The 12,142-nt window shown below is 42.8% G+C and overlaps 1 protein-coding gene across 25 annotated transcripts in view; it reads left to right on the top strand.

Moving 5' to 3' along the window:
• The window catches only part of CDC14B (cell division cycle 14B), a 136,252-nt gene that overhangs the window by 108,679 nt on the left and 15,431 nt on the right, over nt 1-12,142 (top strand). For 14 of the 25 annotated variants that reach the window (XR_008656582.2, XR_008656584.2, XR_008656583.2 and 11 more), the window contains exon 13: nt 8,033-8,149. The exons of 4 other annotated variants lie outside the window; for them this stretch is intronic. Coding sequence is in view for 17 of the 21 variants with exons in the window: in XM_055271795.2 (XP_055127770.1) it covers nt 8,033-8,149 (117 nt within the window). In the remaining 4 variants the exon portion in view is untranslated. Of the gene's footprint in view, nt 1-1,660; nt 1,805-2,505; nt 3,024-5,604; nt 7,221-8,032; nt 8,150-12,142 lie in introns of those variants that run through there. 7 more of the 25 variants (XM_055271798.2, XM_055271803.2, XM_063636896.1 and 4 more) reach the window with 4 other exon arrangements.

Genomic DNA, 12,142 nt, shown 5'->3' on the forward strand with positions numbered 1-12,142 from the left:
TCTCCTGACCTCATGATCCACCTGCCTCAGCCTCCCAAAGTGTTGGGATTACAGGCGTGAGCCACCTTGCCCGGCCTTTTTTTTTTTTTTTTTTTTTTTTTTTTGAGACAGAGTCTTGTTCTGTCGGCCAGGCTGGAGTGCAGTGGCATGATCTCGGCTCACCGCAACCTCCACCTCCCGAGCTCAAGCAATTCTCCTGCCCCAGCTTCCTGAGTAGCTGGGATTACAGGCATATGCCACCATGCTGGCTAATTTTTTTATTTTTTTAGCTGAGACGGGGTTTCACCATGTTGGCCAGGCTGGTCTCGAACTCCTGACCTCAGGTGATCCACCTGCCTCAGCCTCCCAAAGTGCTGGGATTACAGGCATGAGCCACTGCGCCTGGCCGACCCCTGTTTCTTAAAAATGAAAAAGAGGCAGGGTGAGGTCAGGAGTTTGACCTAACCAACGTAGAGAAACCCCGTCTGTACTAAATGCAAAATTAGCTGGGCATGGTGGCACATGCCTGTAATCCCAGTTGCTTGGGAGGCTGAGGCAGGAGAATTGCTTGAACCCGGGAGGTGGAGGTTGCAGTGAGCCGAGATCACACCACTGCACTCCAGCCTGGCGACAAGAGTGAAACTCCATCTCAAAAAAAAAAATTAATTAATTAATAATAAAATAGAGCTCAGGTGCGGTGGCTCACACCTGTAATCCCAGCATTTTGGGGTGCTGAGCCAGGCAGATCATCTGAGATCAGGAGTTTGAGACCAGCCTGGCCAACGCGGTGAAACCCTGTATTAAAAATACAGTACTTAGCTGGGCGTGGTGATGTGTGCCTCTAATCCCAACTACTCAGGAGGCTCCAGTGGAAGAGTTGCTTGAACCTGGGAGGCGGAGGTTGCAGTCAGCCAAAATCACGCCATTGCACTCCGGGCTGAGTGACAGAGCAAGACTCCATCTCAAAAAATTATCATAATTAAAAAATAAAAAATAAAGAAACACCAAGCTGAAAGCTAACTAGTATGAGGAAAATGAGTGTGGAAAAAAACTAAGAAAAGTCTATAGTATGCATACCTAAGTGAAATTTTGCTCATTTTGTGTTGCCCTGGGTTAAATGTGAACCATATTATAAAAATGTGCCATTCCCTTAGCTTCCTGGATGACTCAGGAGTTAGTAACTGCCTTGAAGTGAGATCAGTTCTGCTGTGTTACGTTCATTTTTAGTTGTGCCTCCTGTGATTTTGTTAACTAGTCTGGGGTTTTGTGTTTTTTTGTTTGTTTGTTTGTTTTTGGTTATCTGGTTTTGCCTCCTTTGCCCCTTGTGGTTTGGTTTAGTTTAGTTTTCTGTGTGTGCACATCTTCTGCTTTTTGAAGAACCTCAATCATTTATCTGTGACTGATTTCAGTATCATAAAGTTAAATTAACATAGGGTAGTTATCTAACTAGTGACTGAGTCCCAAAGTATGAAACCTGTTTAAACATAGCATTTTTTTCTTCAACATAAAATGGCAAAACTCCATCCTTGTTGACCACCCCTTTGTATCCCTGTTGCTGTTCTGGGCTTTTAGGGTGTCTAAAATTCACATATGGCTTGATTGATTGATTGATTGATGATTGTGTAATTTATTTTGGCTTCCCAATTTGAACATCTGTTCTTTCCCCTTCACCCCTTTCCAGATGTCCCCTAGCTGTGCTGACCTCTGCACTGTGTAGTGTTGTCATCTGGTGGATTGTTTGTGACTACATTCTTCCCATCCTGCTATTCTGTCTCGATGGTTTCAGAACACAGTAGCCATCAGGACCCCCTGACAGATAGCTGCTGTAAGTGTCCCGTTCTGTTTCTCTGCCGTTGCTTACTTCTGGTGCCTAGTGTGGTTCCCACAATGCATGTTTTTCTCCTTGTCAGCTCCTAGCTTTGTTGGTTTGCCTATTTTCAAAGGTTCTTTTTCTGAATCTTTTCAATTAATGGGATGGTGGTGGGGAGGGAAGGTGGGCTTCACTGTTCCTCTCATAGAAAGGATATTGAAAGTAACATACGTTGTTTTAAAGTTATGCTTATCCTTAACAGATATTTCAAAATAGCAGTTGATAAATAAAGACACTGAAACAGTTTTTCTTCACTGAAACAGTTTTTCTTCCCTATCAAAAGTAGTTAGCTTAGGATAATTGGGGTGGTTTTATTTTCGTCAGTTGGCTATACAATTTCCCTCTAGTTTTCTGTATCTTGAGTATGTCCTTCCCAATCTAGCAAACAAGCATTTTTCCCACTGATCTACTTTCATTAAATATGTGATTTTGTAGCCTTGAAATCTGCCATTGTACAGCAGCTCTCTCATAAGTCTTCTCTCTTTAGTGTGCAGAATTTCCTGCTCTCATTTTCCTCCTCTCCTTTAGGGAATACAGTAAGTACAGTGTGTAGCACTTGATGCTAAATGAAAGTAGGAGGTCGGAGCTGAGGTCGCCTGTTTAAGTTGGTGCATTTCCATATGATGGTCATTGTTCCCGCTTTTCTCCTTGCCCAGACATAGCCAGAATGCCTTTAATAGGCAAATAGCAGCAAATTTGTATTCTCTTGAGATCTTTCATCTTTGAAATGAAGACCTTAACAGCGAAGAGGCTTTATTTCTGCAGAAGAATGTGCAAGAGGCCCACTTGTGGAACAGCATGTTGAAGACCCCAGAAGGCGGGTGTGTCCATGTCACGGGGTCCACCGCCACCCTCCTGTGTCTGAGCTGCATTCTTCCTTCTCTGAAGCTTTTTCCTTAACTCATATTTTAAGAATTTCTTCTCTTGTCTCCTCTTGGACTTGGAAGTTATGAAAGAATGCAAAAGTTCCTTGCAAGATCTCTTCCAAAGAAAAATTCCATTGCAACCAGCTCTGGTACTTTATGGTTTCATTGAATATTTTCACATAGCTAAGAAAGATTTAAAAATCAAGCTGATTTCTCTCTTCAGAATTAGGCAAAACCTGCTTAACTTGCTCCTATTTATGGCATTTTCTTGAATATCTTACAAATAAAAGCTTATTGTCGCTCATTCAGACCTGCTGTATTTCTGAGATAGATTAACCTTTTGGGTGTTTTCTCCTTTACTTCTCTTAGTCAACTTCGATTGCCACATATTCTGACTCAAGAGCATCATGCACTACATAGAGTTATTCTTCTCAAACTGTTCCAAGTGGCAAAGATGTTCTGAATGGGTGGAGCAGTTGCTAATAATATTTAGGCACTTTGTGGTTGAATGATCATTCCCAGGGTAAGTTTAAACATGGTCTCTGTCAGGCTCTTTTCTTTTCAGTATTCCATGTAAATTATACCTTCTGTTGTTGTTGTTAATGACGTTTGCCATCGTAGTTCTATACCCAAGCAGAATATTCAGTTCAGCCTAATTATTTGGAATTTTCAGAAGCAAAAAGCTTGTGACAGTTACAGTGGTGTTAATCAGTATCATCTTTGTAGCACCCCCATGTCTTTCTCTCAAAAGGGTTTTATTTGTAAGGTGGTGACTCTTGAGCTCCACCATCCTCTGTCATCACCACCCACCTCTGCTGGCAGTGGACGCAGGTGGCGTGGCATCGTCTGATAAGTTGTTTCCAGTGAAAAGCTCCTGTTATGCGGCATGCCTGGAGAATTAGGCCATAACAACACTTCAGGCTTCTGAGTCAGAATCGGAGATAGTGGGAAAGGCTTCTCTGGAGGCTGCAGGGCCTCAGGGTCACCTTTGTGCACGCTCTTGTGGTGTCCGGAGTGGATAGCCAGTATACATAGTGCATAGTTGCCCTGATGGATTTTTTTCTTGGAATTGGACATTTATGTTCGAGACCTGGCTTTTTAGTTTTTGGCTTTGCTGTGTTCCTTGGGTTGCAGATTTCAGTGTATCTGAAATCTCAGAGTACCGAGACTCCAAGGATGCTGCAGAGAAGAAGGTGAACTGCAGTATAGGCAAGAGGTAGGTAGGACGGAGGATTTTGTCAGGGGAGATGGGAAGGAAGAAAATACATCTGCTGCACACTGCTCTGCAAAGCCATGCTTGGCCTGGGTTGGAAGGCAGAAGGCTGCGAGTGCCCGGGTTCCCTGTGACAGAAGCAACACATCACCCTCTGGTGCCTGTCAGGTGGTGTACGCTGTCACTCATGATAGCTCAGTGGAGTTCTCCCCCAACCCCGACTTCATCAGTACATAACCTGCAGTTAGGATAAATACCGTGTTGTCTGCAAATAACTGGAATCTTCCCTGGTATGATTAATACACTCAAGTTCTATCATTCTCTTGGTTTTAAAGTTCCACAGAAATTACTAGCTATTTAATGTTATTATTGTATTAGTTCACTTTAATTTACACCAATTTTATAGAGAAATAAATACTTTTTTTTTTTTTTTTTTTTTTTTTTTTTTTTGAGACGGAGTCTTTCTCTGTCCCCCAGGCTGGAGTGCAGTGGCGCAATCTTGGCTCACCGCAACCTCCACCTCCTGGGTTCACACCATTCTCCTGCCTCAGCCTCCCAAGTAGCTGGGACTACAGGCGCCCTCCAACACGCCCGGCTAATTTTTTGTATTTTTAGTAGAGACGAGGTTTCACCGTGTTAGCCAGGATGGTCTCGATCTCCTGACCTCGTGATCCGCCCACCTCGGCCTCCCAAAGTGCTGGGATTACAGGCTTGAGCCACCACGCCCGGCCGAGAAATAAATACTTTTAAAAAGATGTTTTCCAGCAGCCTGAGAATGACTGCAGGATTTAGCAGTAGTGTCTTGTTTTGAACGGCATTTAATACTTCAGTTATAGTTTTAATTTGAGAAATCAGGATTCAGATTTCCTAAGCAGGCAGTGTATCAGCTCTTGTTTTTTTCTCAGATTAATTATTTTGCAGTGTGATTGTTGTCTGTACTTTTGGCCAACCTTGGCCTCAAATTATTTGAGAATTAGGTGTTGTATTTAAAAAAAAAGCCAACAGGAGTCTCGTTTTCTCTGTCTGTGAGGGAGTGGCCGAGGGGAGCAGATGAGAACAGTGGCAGCACGAGTGCCCCGGCCTGGGCTTCAGAAGTAGCAGTGAAGCAGCAGCAGTTTGTTTTGTTTGGTTTGGTTTTATGCAAAATTCTATATTCAAATTCTTAGCAGAGATGAATAAATATTTCCCCTTCACTTTATATAAACAAATAATTTTTAGGGATGCCCAGGCTGGCTCATGCCTGTAAATCCCGACACTTTGGAAGGTCGAGGCAAGAGAATCACTGAGGCCAGAATTTTGAGAATAGCCTAGGCAACATAGCGAGACCCCATCTCTATAAAATAAAAAATAAAAAAATCAGCTGGGTATGGTGGCATGTACCTGTGGTCCCAGCTACTCTGGAGGCTGAGGTGGGAGGATCAGTTGAGCCCAGGATTTGAGGCTGCTATGATTGTGCCACTGCACTCCAGCCTGGGCAACAGAGTGAGACCCTGTCTCTTAAAAAAAAAAAAAAAGAAAGTATAATAAAAAAAATATATATATATATAAAAAAAAAAGAAAAAAAAGAATTTAAAAATAATTTTTTGTTTTTAGAAGTAGAATTCACAAGCCAGGGTAATAGTTGCCTTTAATCATGCAATTAAGTTGCATATACGCACTTCTTTTTTTTTATACAGAGTCTCTATCACCCGGCTGGAGATCGGTGACACAAACATGGCTCACTGCAGTCTTGACCTCCCAGGCTCAAGTGATCCCCCTACCTCAACCTCCCAAGTAGCTGGAACCAAGGCACGCCCCACCACGCCCAGCTAATTATTATTGTTATAAAATAACATAGTGAAAGAGGACGTCTCACTGTGTTTTAGAATTTGGGCTTCTTAATGGTGTCTTGTTTCATGACTGAAAATCTGAGAAGCTACTTTTACTTTTGGGCACAAAGATTTGTTTGGCTGGTGGATTTCTTTGGTGTGGGAATTGCTTAAAATGCCCAGGCTGGTCTCGAACCTCAAGTGATCCTCCTGCCTTAGTCTCCCAAAGTGCTGGAATTACAGGCGTAAGCCACCGCACCCACCTCTTATTTCTATTTTGTTAGAACATTCAACATATCAGATGATCACACTCTAGGAGAATTTCTGAACCAAACACTGGCTGATTTATCCAGGATTCATGTCCCTCCGTGAGACAGAAAGCTAGTTTCATGGGGCCCTCAGAAATCCTGCATGAGTAAAGTGAAATAGTGGGGAAAGCTGCCCCTCCTCTTCTCCCCAGAAAGCTTGGGACCGCTGGCCCAGACAAGCTGCAGGTTATGCTCTGGTTGCTTTCTTTTTTTTTTGAGACGGAGTCTCACTCTTTGGCCCAGGCTGGAGTGCAGTGGCGCGATCTCGGCTCACTACAACCTCTGCCGCCCAGATTCAAGCAGTTCTCCTTCCTCAGCCACCTGAGTAGCTGGGATTATAGGCACCTGCCACCACACCCAGCTAATTTTTGTATTTTTAATAGAGACGGGGTTCACCTTCTTGGCCAGGCTGCTCTTGAACTCCTGACCTTGTGATCCAACTGCCTCGGCCTCTCAAAGTGCTGGGATTATAGGTGTGAGCCACCGCGCCCAGCCTCTTGTTGTTTTTTTAGTGATGAGACGTTTAGCATTTTACTAAATGTTGGATATGCTTTGGTTTGGGTCATGCTAAGGTTGTAGAAATTTATTAATTTTAGCCTATTTTAAGGCCCTGTCTTTGGTATATTAGCCAGCATGGTGGTAGCTGAGGCCCGTGAGGTGGGATGCTCACTAATTGTAATGGTTCAACTTTTTACTCTTTTGAGTTGGGTTCTCATAAGTTGTTATTGGCTTTCTCACCTTTGTGTTTGAATAGGAGAGAAGAAAGCTTGTTAAGTCAGTGTTTTCTCTTTCAGAGAATTAAAAGTTGATATCTATAAATGTGTGTATATGTGTTTAGTTTGTCATTGATTATCTCTTGAAGAAAAGAATTGCATATAGGCCCAGTGTGGTGGCTCACACCTGTAATCCCAGCACTTTGGGAGGCTGAGGTGGGCGGATCATCTGAGATCAGGAGTTTGAGACCAGCTTAGCCAACATGGCAAAGCCTCATCTCTACTAAAAACACAAAAATTAGCCAGGTGAAGTGGTGGGCACCTGTGGTCCCAGCTACTCAGGAGGCTGAGGCAGGAGGATGGCTTGAACCTGGGAGGTGGAGGTTGCAGTGAGTCGAGATCACGCCACTGCACTCCAGCCTGGGCGACAGAGCAAGACTCCATCTCAAAAAAAAAAAAAGAATTGCATATAAAATCTTCTGATGCCTTCTGCTGTTTTCCCCATGACAATTTAAAGAGGAAAGAAAAAAAAAACAACAAAGGACCATCTGCCTCTTAAAGGACATTCCGTGTGGCCTTTATCTCAGGATGTTCTTTTCTGATTCATCGTGTACTTCCTCCTGGGCAGCCTACTCATATGCACCAGTTTCTCAAGCTTTTTAGAGTTTAATTAAGGCAAGCTTTACAAAATTTAAGTGTTTTCACTTTCATTTTAGTGGCACTTGGAGATTTAGTAAGTGTTATAATCCAGGCGAAACTCATATTTTGCTTAAACACTTTCTAAAATTTTGAAATGTTATATAAAATTAGTATTGGTTTAGTGGATTATTACCCATACTTACAGCTTTGGAGAGTGAATATTATATAGTTATTTCCTAAATTTATGTTCCTATTCTTTAGAATTTGAGCTTCTTAATGGTGTCTTGTTTCATGACTGAAAGTCTGAGAAGCTACTTTTACTTTTGTTGGGCACAAAGATTTCTTTGGCTGGTGGATTTCTTTGGTGTGGGAATTGTTTAAAATGCCAAGTCATTCGCCTTCCAGGAGCAAAGCCCTCTGGTTGTCTTTGTGAAACCTTCAAAGAGAAATGAGATGCTTCATTTTAAAAGGCCTTGATGTGAAAATGTGTTTCAGATTTTTTTGGTAAATGTGTTGATGGAAAATCCTCTCAATTCTCAAGATAATTTGCACTAAAGTGCAAAAATACTTTCCTCTGTCAAGTATTTGCAAATGGTTTCAGTGAATATAATCTTATTTTTTTCCAACTATTTTCAGAGTAATTCTTCAATCCAGTGTTCAGAGCTGTAAAACATCTGAACCTAACATTTCTGGCAGTGCAGGCATTACTAAACGAACCACCAGATCTGCTTCAAGGAAAAGCAGTGTTAAAAGGTGAGAAAAGAATCCTACTCTTCTGAAAAGTTGCAAGCGTTGGTTTTCCAGTTTAATATTTGGACCCTACCTCTGGAGATTGACACGAAATTAGGAGAAAGTAGTCTCCATGATGGGAAATTCATCAAATATGTATTCCTTGTTCATTATCTAAGAAAATCTGGACCATTTTAATGTAGGCTTTTGTTTTGTTTTTTAGAAGTAATTCTCAACTCTGGAAGTATGGTCTCTGGGTCATGATATGGGAAAGTTTTTAAATTAAGAATTTCCAAAGCTGGCTGCCAGGAGTTGGAGGACATTTTTCTAGGTGTATATCAGATACAGCATCATTGCTGGACAATTAGCTGCAAATGAATGTGATGGTAGAAATGAGATAACTAGAGAGTTTGAGGATCCTTCTCTACCTAGTGGCTCTTTGTCTTCTTGGCCACAGCCCACACCCGAGGCACTAGTTCTTTCACTGTCATCACTGTCTTCAGTAAGTGTAGGCAAAATTTCACAAGGAAACCAATGTGTTCTGTGGCCATGTCGGTGACTCTGTTGTCTTTGGATATTTCTCATGAAGAGGACATGTCATTTTTAAAGTACTCTGAAAACTGATCCCATTTGAAGAGAGAATAGATAGCCCAGGAGTGGAAGTGGGGATAGATGGCTCAGGAGTAGAAGGGGGCACCTTTTCATCGTTGCCTGGTGTTGGCAGCCCATGCAGTCCTGTTTTTGTCCTCCTGGTAAAAACGATCTCTTCTAATAGACATGAGCGACCTGAAGATAATCAGAACCAGACTTTAAAATGTCCTGCACGTGTGCCGTGCTTCTTTTCAGCTTCCCTGCCCTGTATATCTGAGGCTTTGGGCCTAGGGGCCTTATCAATGTAAAATTAGTCCCCAGTGCAAAGCAGCCAGTCTCCCGAGAGACCCTTGGCAGAGCTGGGAGCTCTGTGTGCTTTGCCTTTTGAAGACTCATTCAGCTCTGCCATGTCTCCTCTTCACTGTTTTGTACAACCGTATTGCACACTTACACTCGCATGGGGATGCAGCAGTGCCCCGGCATGAGGATTGGAGGACTGTCAGGCACTGACTCATGATTCCAGGATTTAAAATTTTTCCTTAGAAATGTACCAGATATTCCTATTTCTTTACTCTTTGATTCTTCTTGAGAAGAATATTAGAGAAATACTGACCAAAGGTCAAAGATTTAGGTACATTGGAACAATAGCAGAGTGTTATTTATAACAGTGAGAAACAGGAAATGGGCTCAAGATTGTTACATTATGCCAAATGAATTGGGAGTCATACAGTTTAGTACACGAAGCAGTAAGTGAAAAGAGCCACGCATAACAATTCTGAAGTATGGGCCGGGCACGGTGGCTCGCGCCTATAATCCCAGCACTTTGGGAGGCCGACGCGGGTGGATCACTTGAGGTCAGGAGTTTGAGACCAGCCTGGCCAACATAGTGAAACCCCGTCTCTACCAAAAATACAAAAATTAACCAGGTGTGGTGGCAGGCACCTGTGGTCCCAGCTACTCGGGAGGCTGAGGCAGGAGAATTGCTTAAACATGGGAGGCGGAGGTTGCAGTGAGTCACAATCGCACCACTGCACTCCAGCCTGGGTGACAGAGCGAGACTCTGTGTCAAAAAAAAAAAAAAAAAAAATTCTGAAGTGTGACTGATTTTGTAAGTGTAAGTATACTATATATGTATAGAAATATAGAGATGTATAAATATTTATATACCTACAATACATCTGTATTTATAGATGAGTAAGTTTCTATATATGCATAGAAATAAGACAAAGGAAAAATATGCTGTGATACTAATAAAAGTTCTGGTTGGTGGGACAGTTGGGATTTTTTTTCTTTTTTATCGTCTTATTTTCCAATTTTTCTACAATAAATGAAGGGAAATGGGAGTGTTTTAACTGACACTTTTTGGTAAGCCAAACTATTAAAAATTCAGGCTGGGCGCAGTGGCTCACGCCTGTAATCCCAGAACTTTGGGAGGCTGAGGCAGGTAGATCATGAGGTCAGGAGTTCAAGACCAGTCTGGCCAAGATGGTGAAACCCTGTCTCTACTAAAAATACAAAAATTAGCTGGGCGCAGTGGCGGGTGCCTGTAATCCCAGCTACTCGGGAGGCTGAGGCTGGTGAATCACTTGAACTTTGGAGGCGGAGGTTGCAGTGAGCTGAGATCGTGCCATTGCACTTTAGCCTGGGCAACAGAGCAAGACTCTGTCTCAAAAAAAAAAAAAATCAAATAAAAAGCCTGTCGTTGATGACAGTTAATTGTTAATTTTGACATGTCTTGAAGGGGCATATTCTTTTTAGGTATGAGTGCTCAGGCTTTTTTTTTTTTTTTTCCTTTGACATGGAGTTGCCCAGGCTGGAGAGCAGTAGTGTTTTCTCGGCTCACTGCAAACTTCGTCTTCCAGGTTCAAACCATTCTCCTGCCTCATCCTCCCAATTAACTGGGATTACTACTTGTGAGTGGCATGTGCCACCACACCTGGCTAATTTTTGTATTTTTAGTAGGGATGGGGTTTCACCATTTTGGCCAGGCTGATCTCGAACTCCTGACCTCAAGTGATCCACCTGCCTCAGCCTCCCAAAGTGCTGGGATTACAGGCGTGAGCCACGGCGCCTGGCCACTCAGGCTTTTGTTACAGCGTAGTGTGTCTTGCACATTTAATTCTGCTGTTTGCTTTTTTAGATTATGCTTTTTAGGTTACAGAGGAGTAGAGTCCGGGAGCCTGGCTGGTGCTTGCCAGGTCATACCGTCTTCCTTTGAGGAAGGAAGGGCTGGCCTTGCCTCTGTTTTTCTATCTAGGTCTCGTTGCATTTTCATGTCACTCTAGTGACCTGAACTCCTGCCTCTCTGGAGAAGTGGTTCCTGGTTGCAGCAAGCATCTGCCTCAGGTCCCTGGCGGGGATGCTTTGAGGGTCCTAAGGTAGATTTCAGAGTCAGTAATCTGGACTGAATGTTGAAATGACCCAAAGCAGTTTCCAGGAATTTGAGATCTGAAAACCAAAAAGACTTCTTTTAAATTCCAAAATGGACTTTCAGAGATGATGTGGAGAGCAAAAGGAGTCTAACAGTGAGGATTAACTGGGGCTCACAGTTTATTTCCCCACCTTCCTCTAAGTGGGTTCTTTCTTTGTGCCTCTTTTGGGGCTTTGTCCTGTGCTCACATCACCCTACCTGTTACCCACCTACAGCTTACAAAAGAAAGGCAAATTATGTATAGTTTTTAAGAATTTGAGTTAGCCAAGCTGTAGCCTGGAGCTTTTATCCTACTGAATATTATTCATAATATCCTACTAAATAGTATTCATTTCTGGTTGGAGGGTAATGAGGGAATTAGTATATTGGTGCATGGTCTGATTCTGAGCAAAATAGTATTGAGCTAAGATTGTTGAGTAAATTTAAAGTATTGAGTTGAAATCTTTAAACAGCAGTAGAAAAAACAAATAGAGCACCCTTTTGGGGTCCTTTCATCCCTACCTGCAAGGCACTGATGTTGCCAGTTCCTACTGGTTTGTCATCATTTCTGTGGCGCATAGGAACTTGACCTTCCATTTTCATGTTCCTTGGCATCCAGGATGAAGACTCCACCCAAACTCGCTTGGTGCTTAATTGGTGCTTTTGATTTTTGGGTTTACTGAGACGCTCTTCAGCTTTGGGGAACTTTTTCAAAAACGTCAAAAAAGCAATTAATTGGGGCAGCTGAAAAAATAGGAGTGATGTCTTAACTATTTGTCTTTGGGAAAAGGTGCCACTGTTTCTCACAGAAGATGACCATCCTCTCATGTATCCATTTGAAGCTGTGCCACATCGAAACCTAAATCTCATGTGGCCACAGGTCTGGGACGGTGGCCAGGCAGCCTGTGTGGCCCTCGGTCCTGCCAGGGCTCTGTGTGGCACCTTCTCATTCCCTTCCCCGAGTCTGGAGAGGGAGGTTAGTGGGCTTCTCCACCTCCCGCTTCCTGTTAGAGCTA

Source organism: Symphalangus syndactylus, chromosome 3 (genome assembly GCF_028878055.3).
Source record: "Symphalangus syndactylus isolate Jambi chromosome 3, NHGRI_mSymSyn1-v2.1_pri, whole genome shotgun sequence".
NCBI classification, from domain to species: Eukaryota; Metazoa; Chordata; class Mammalia; order Primates; family Hylobatidae; genus Symphalangus; species Symphalangus syndactylus.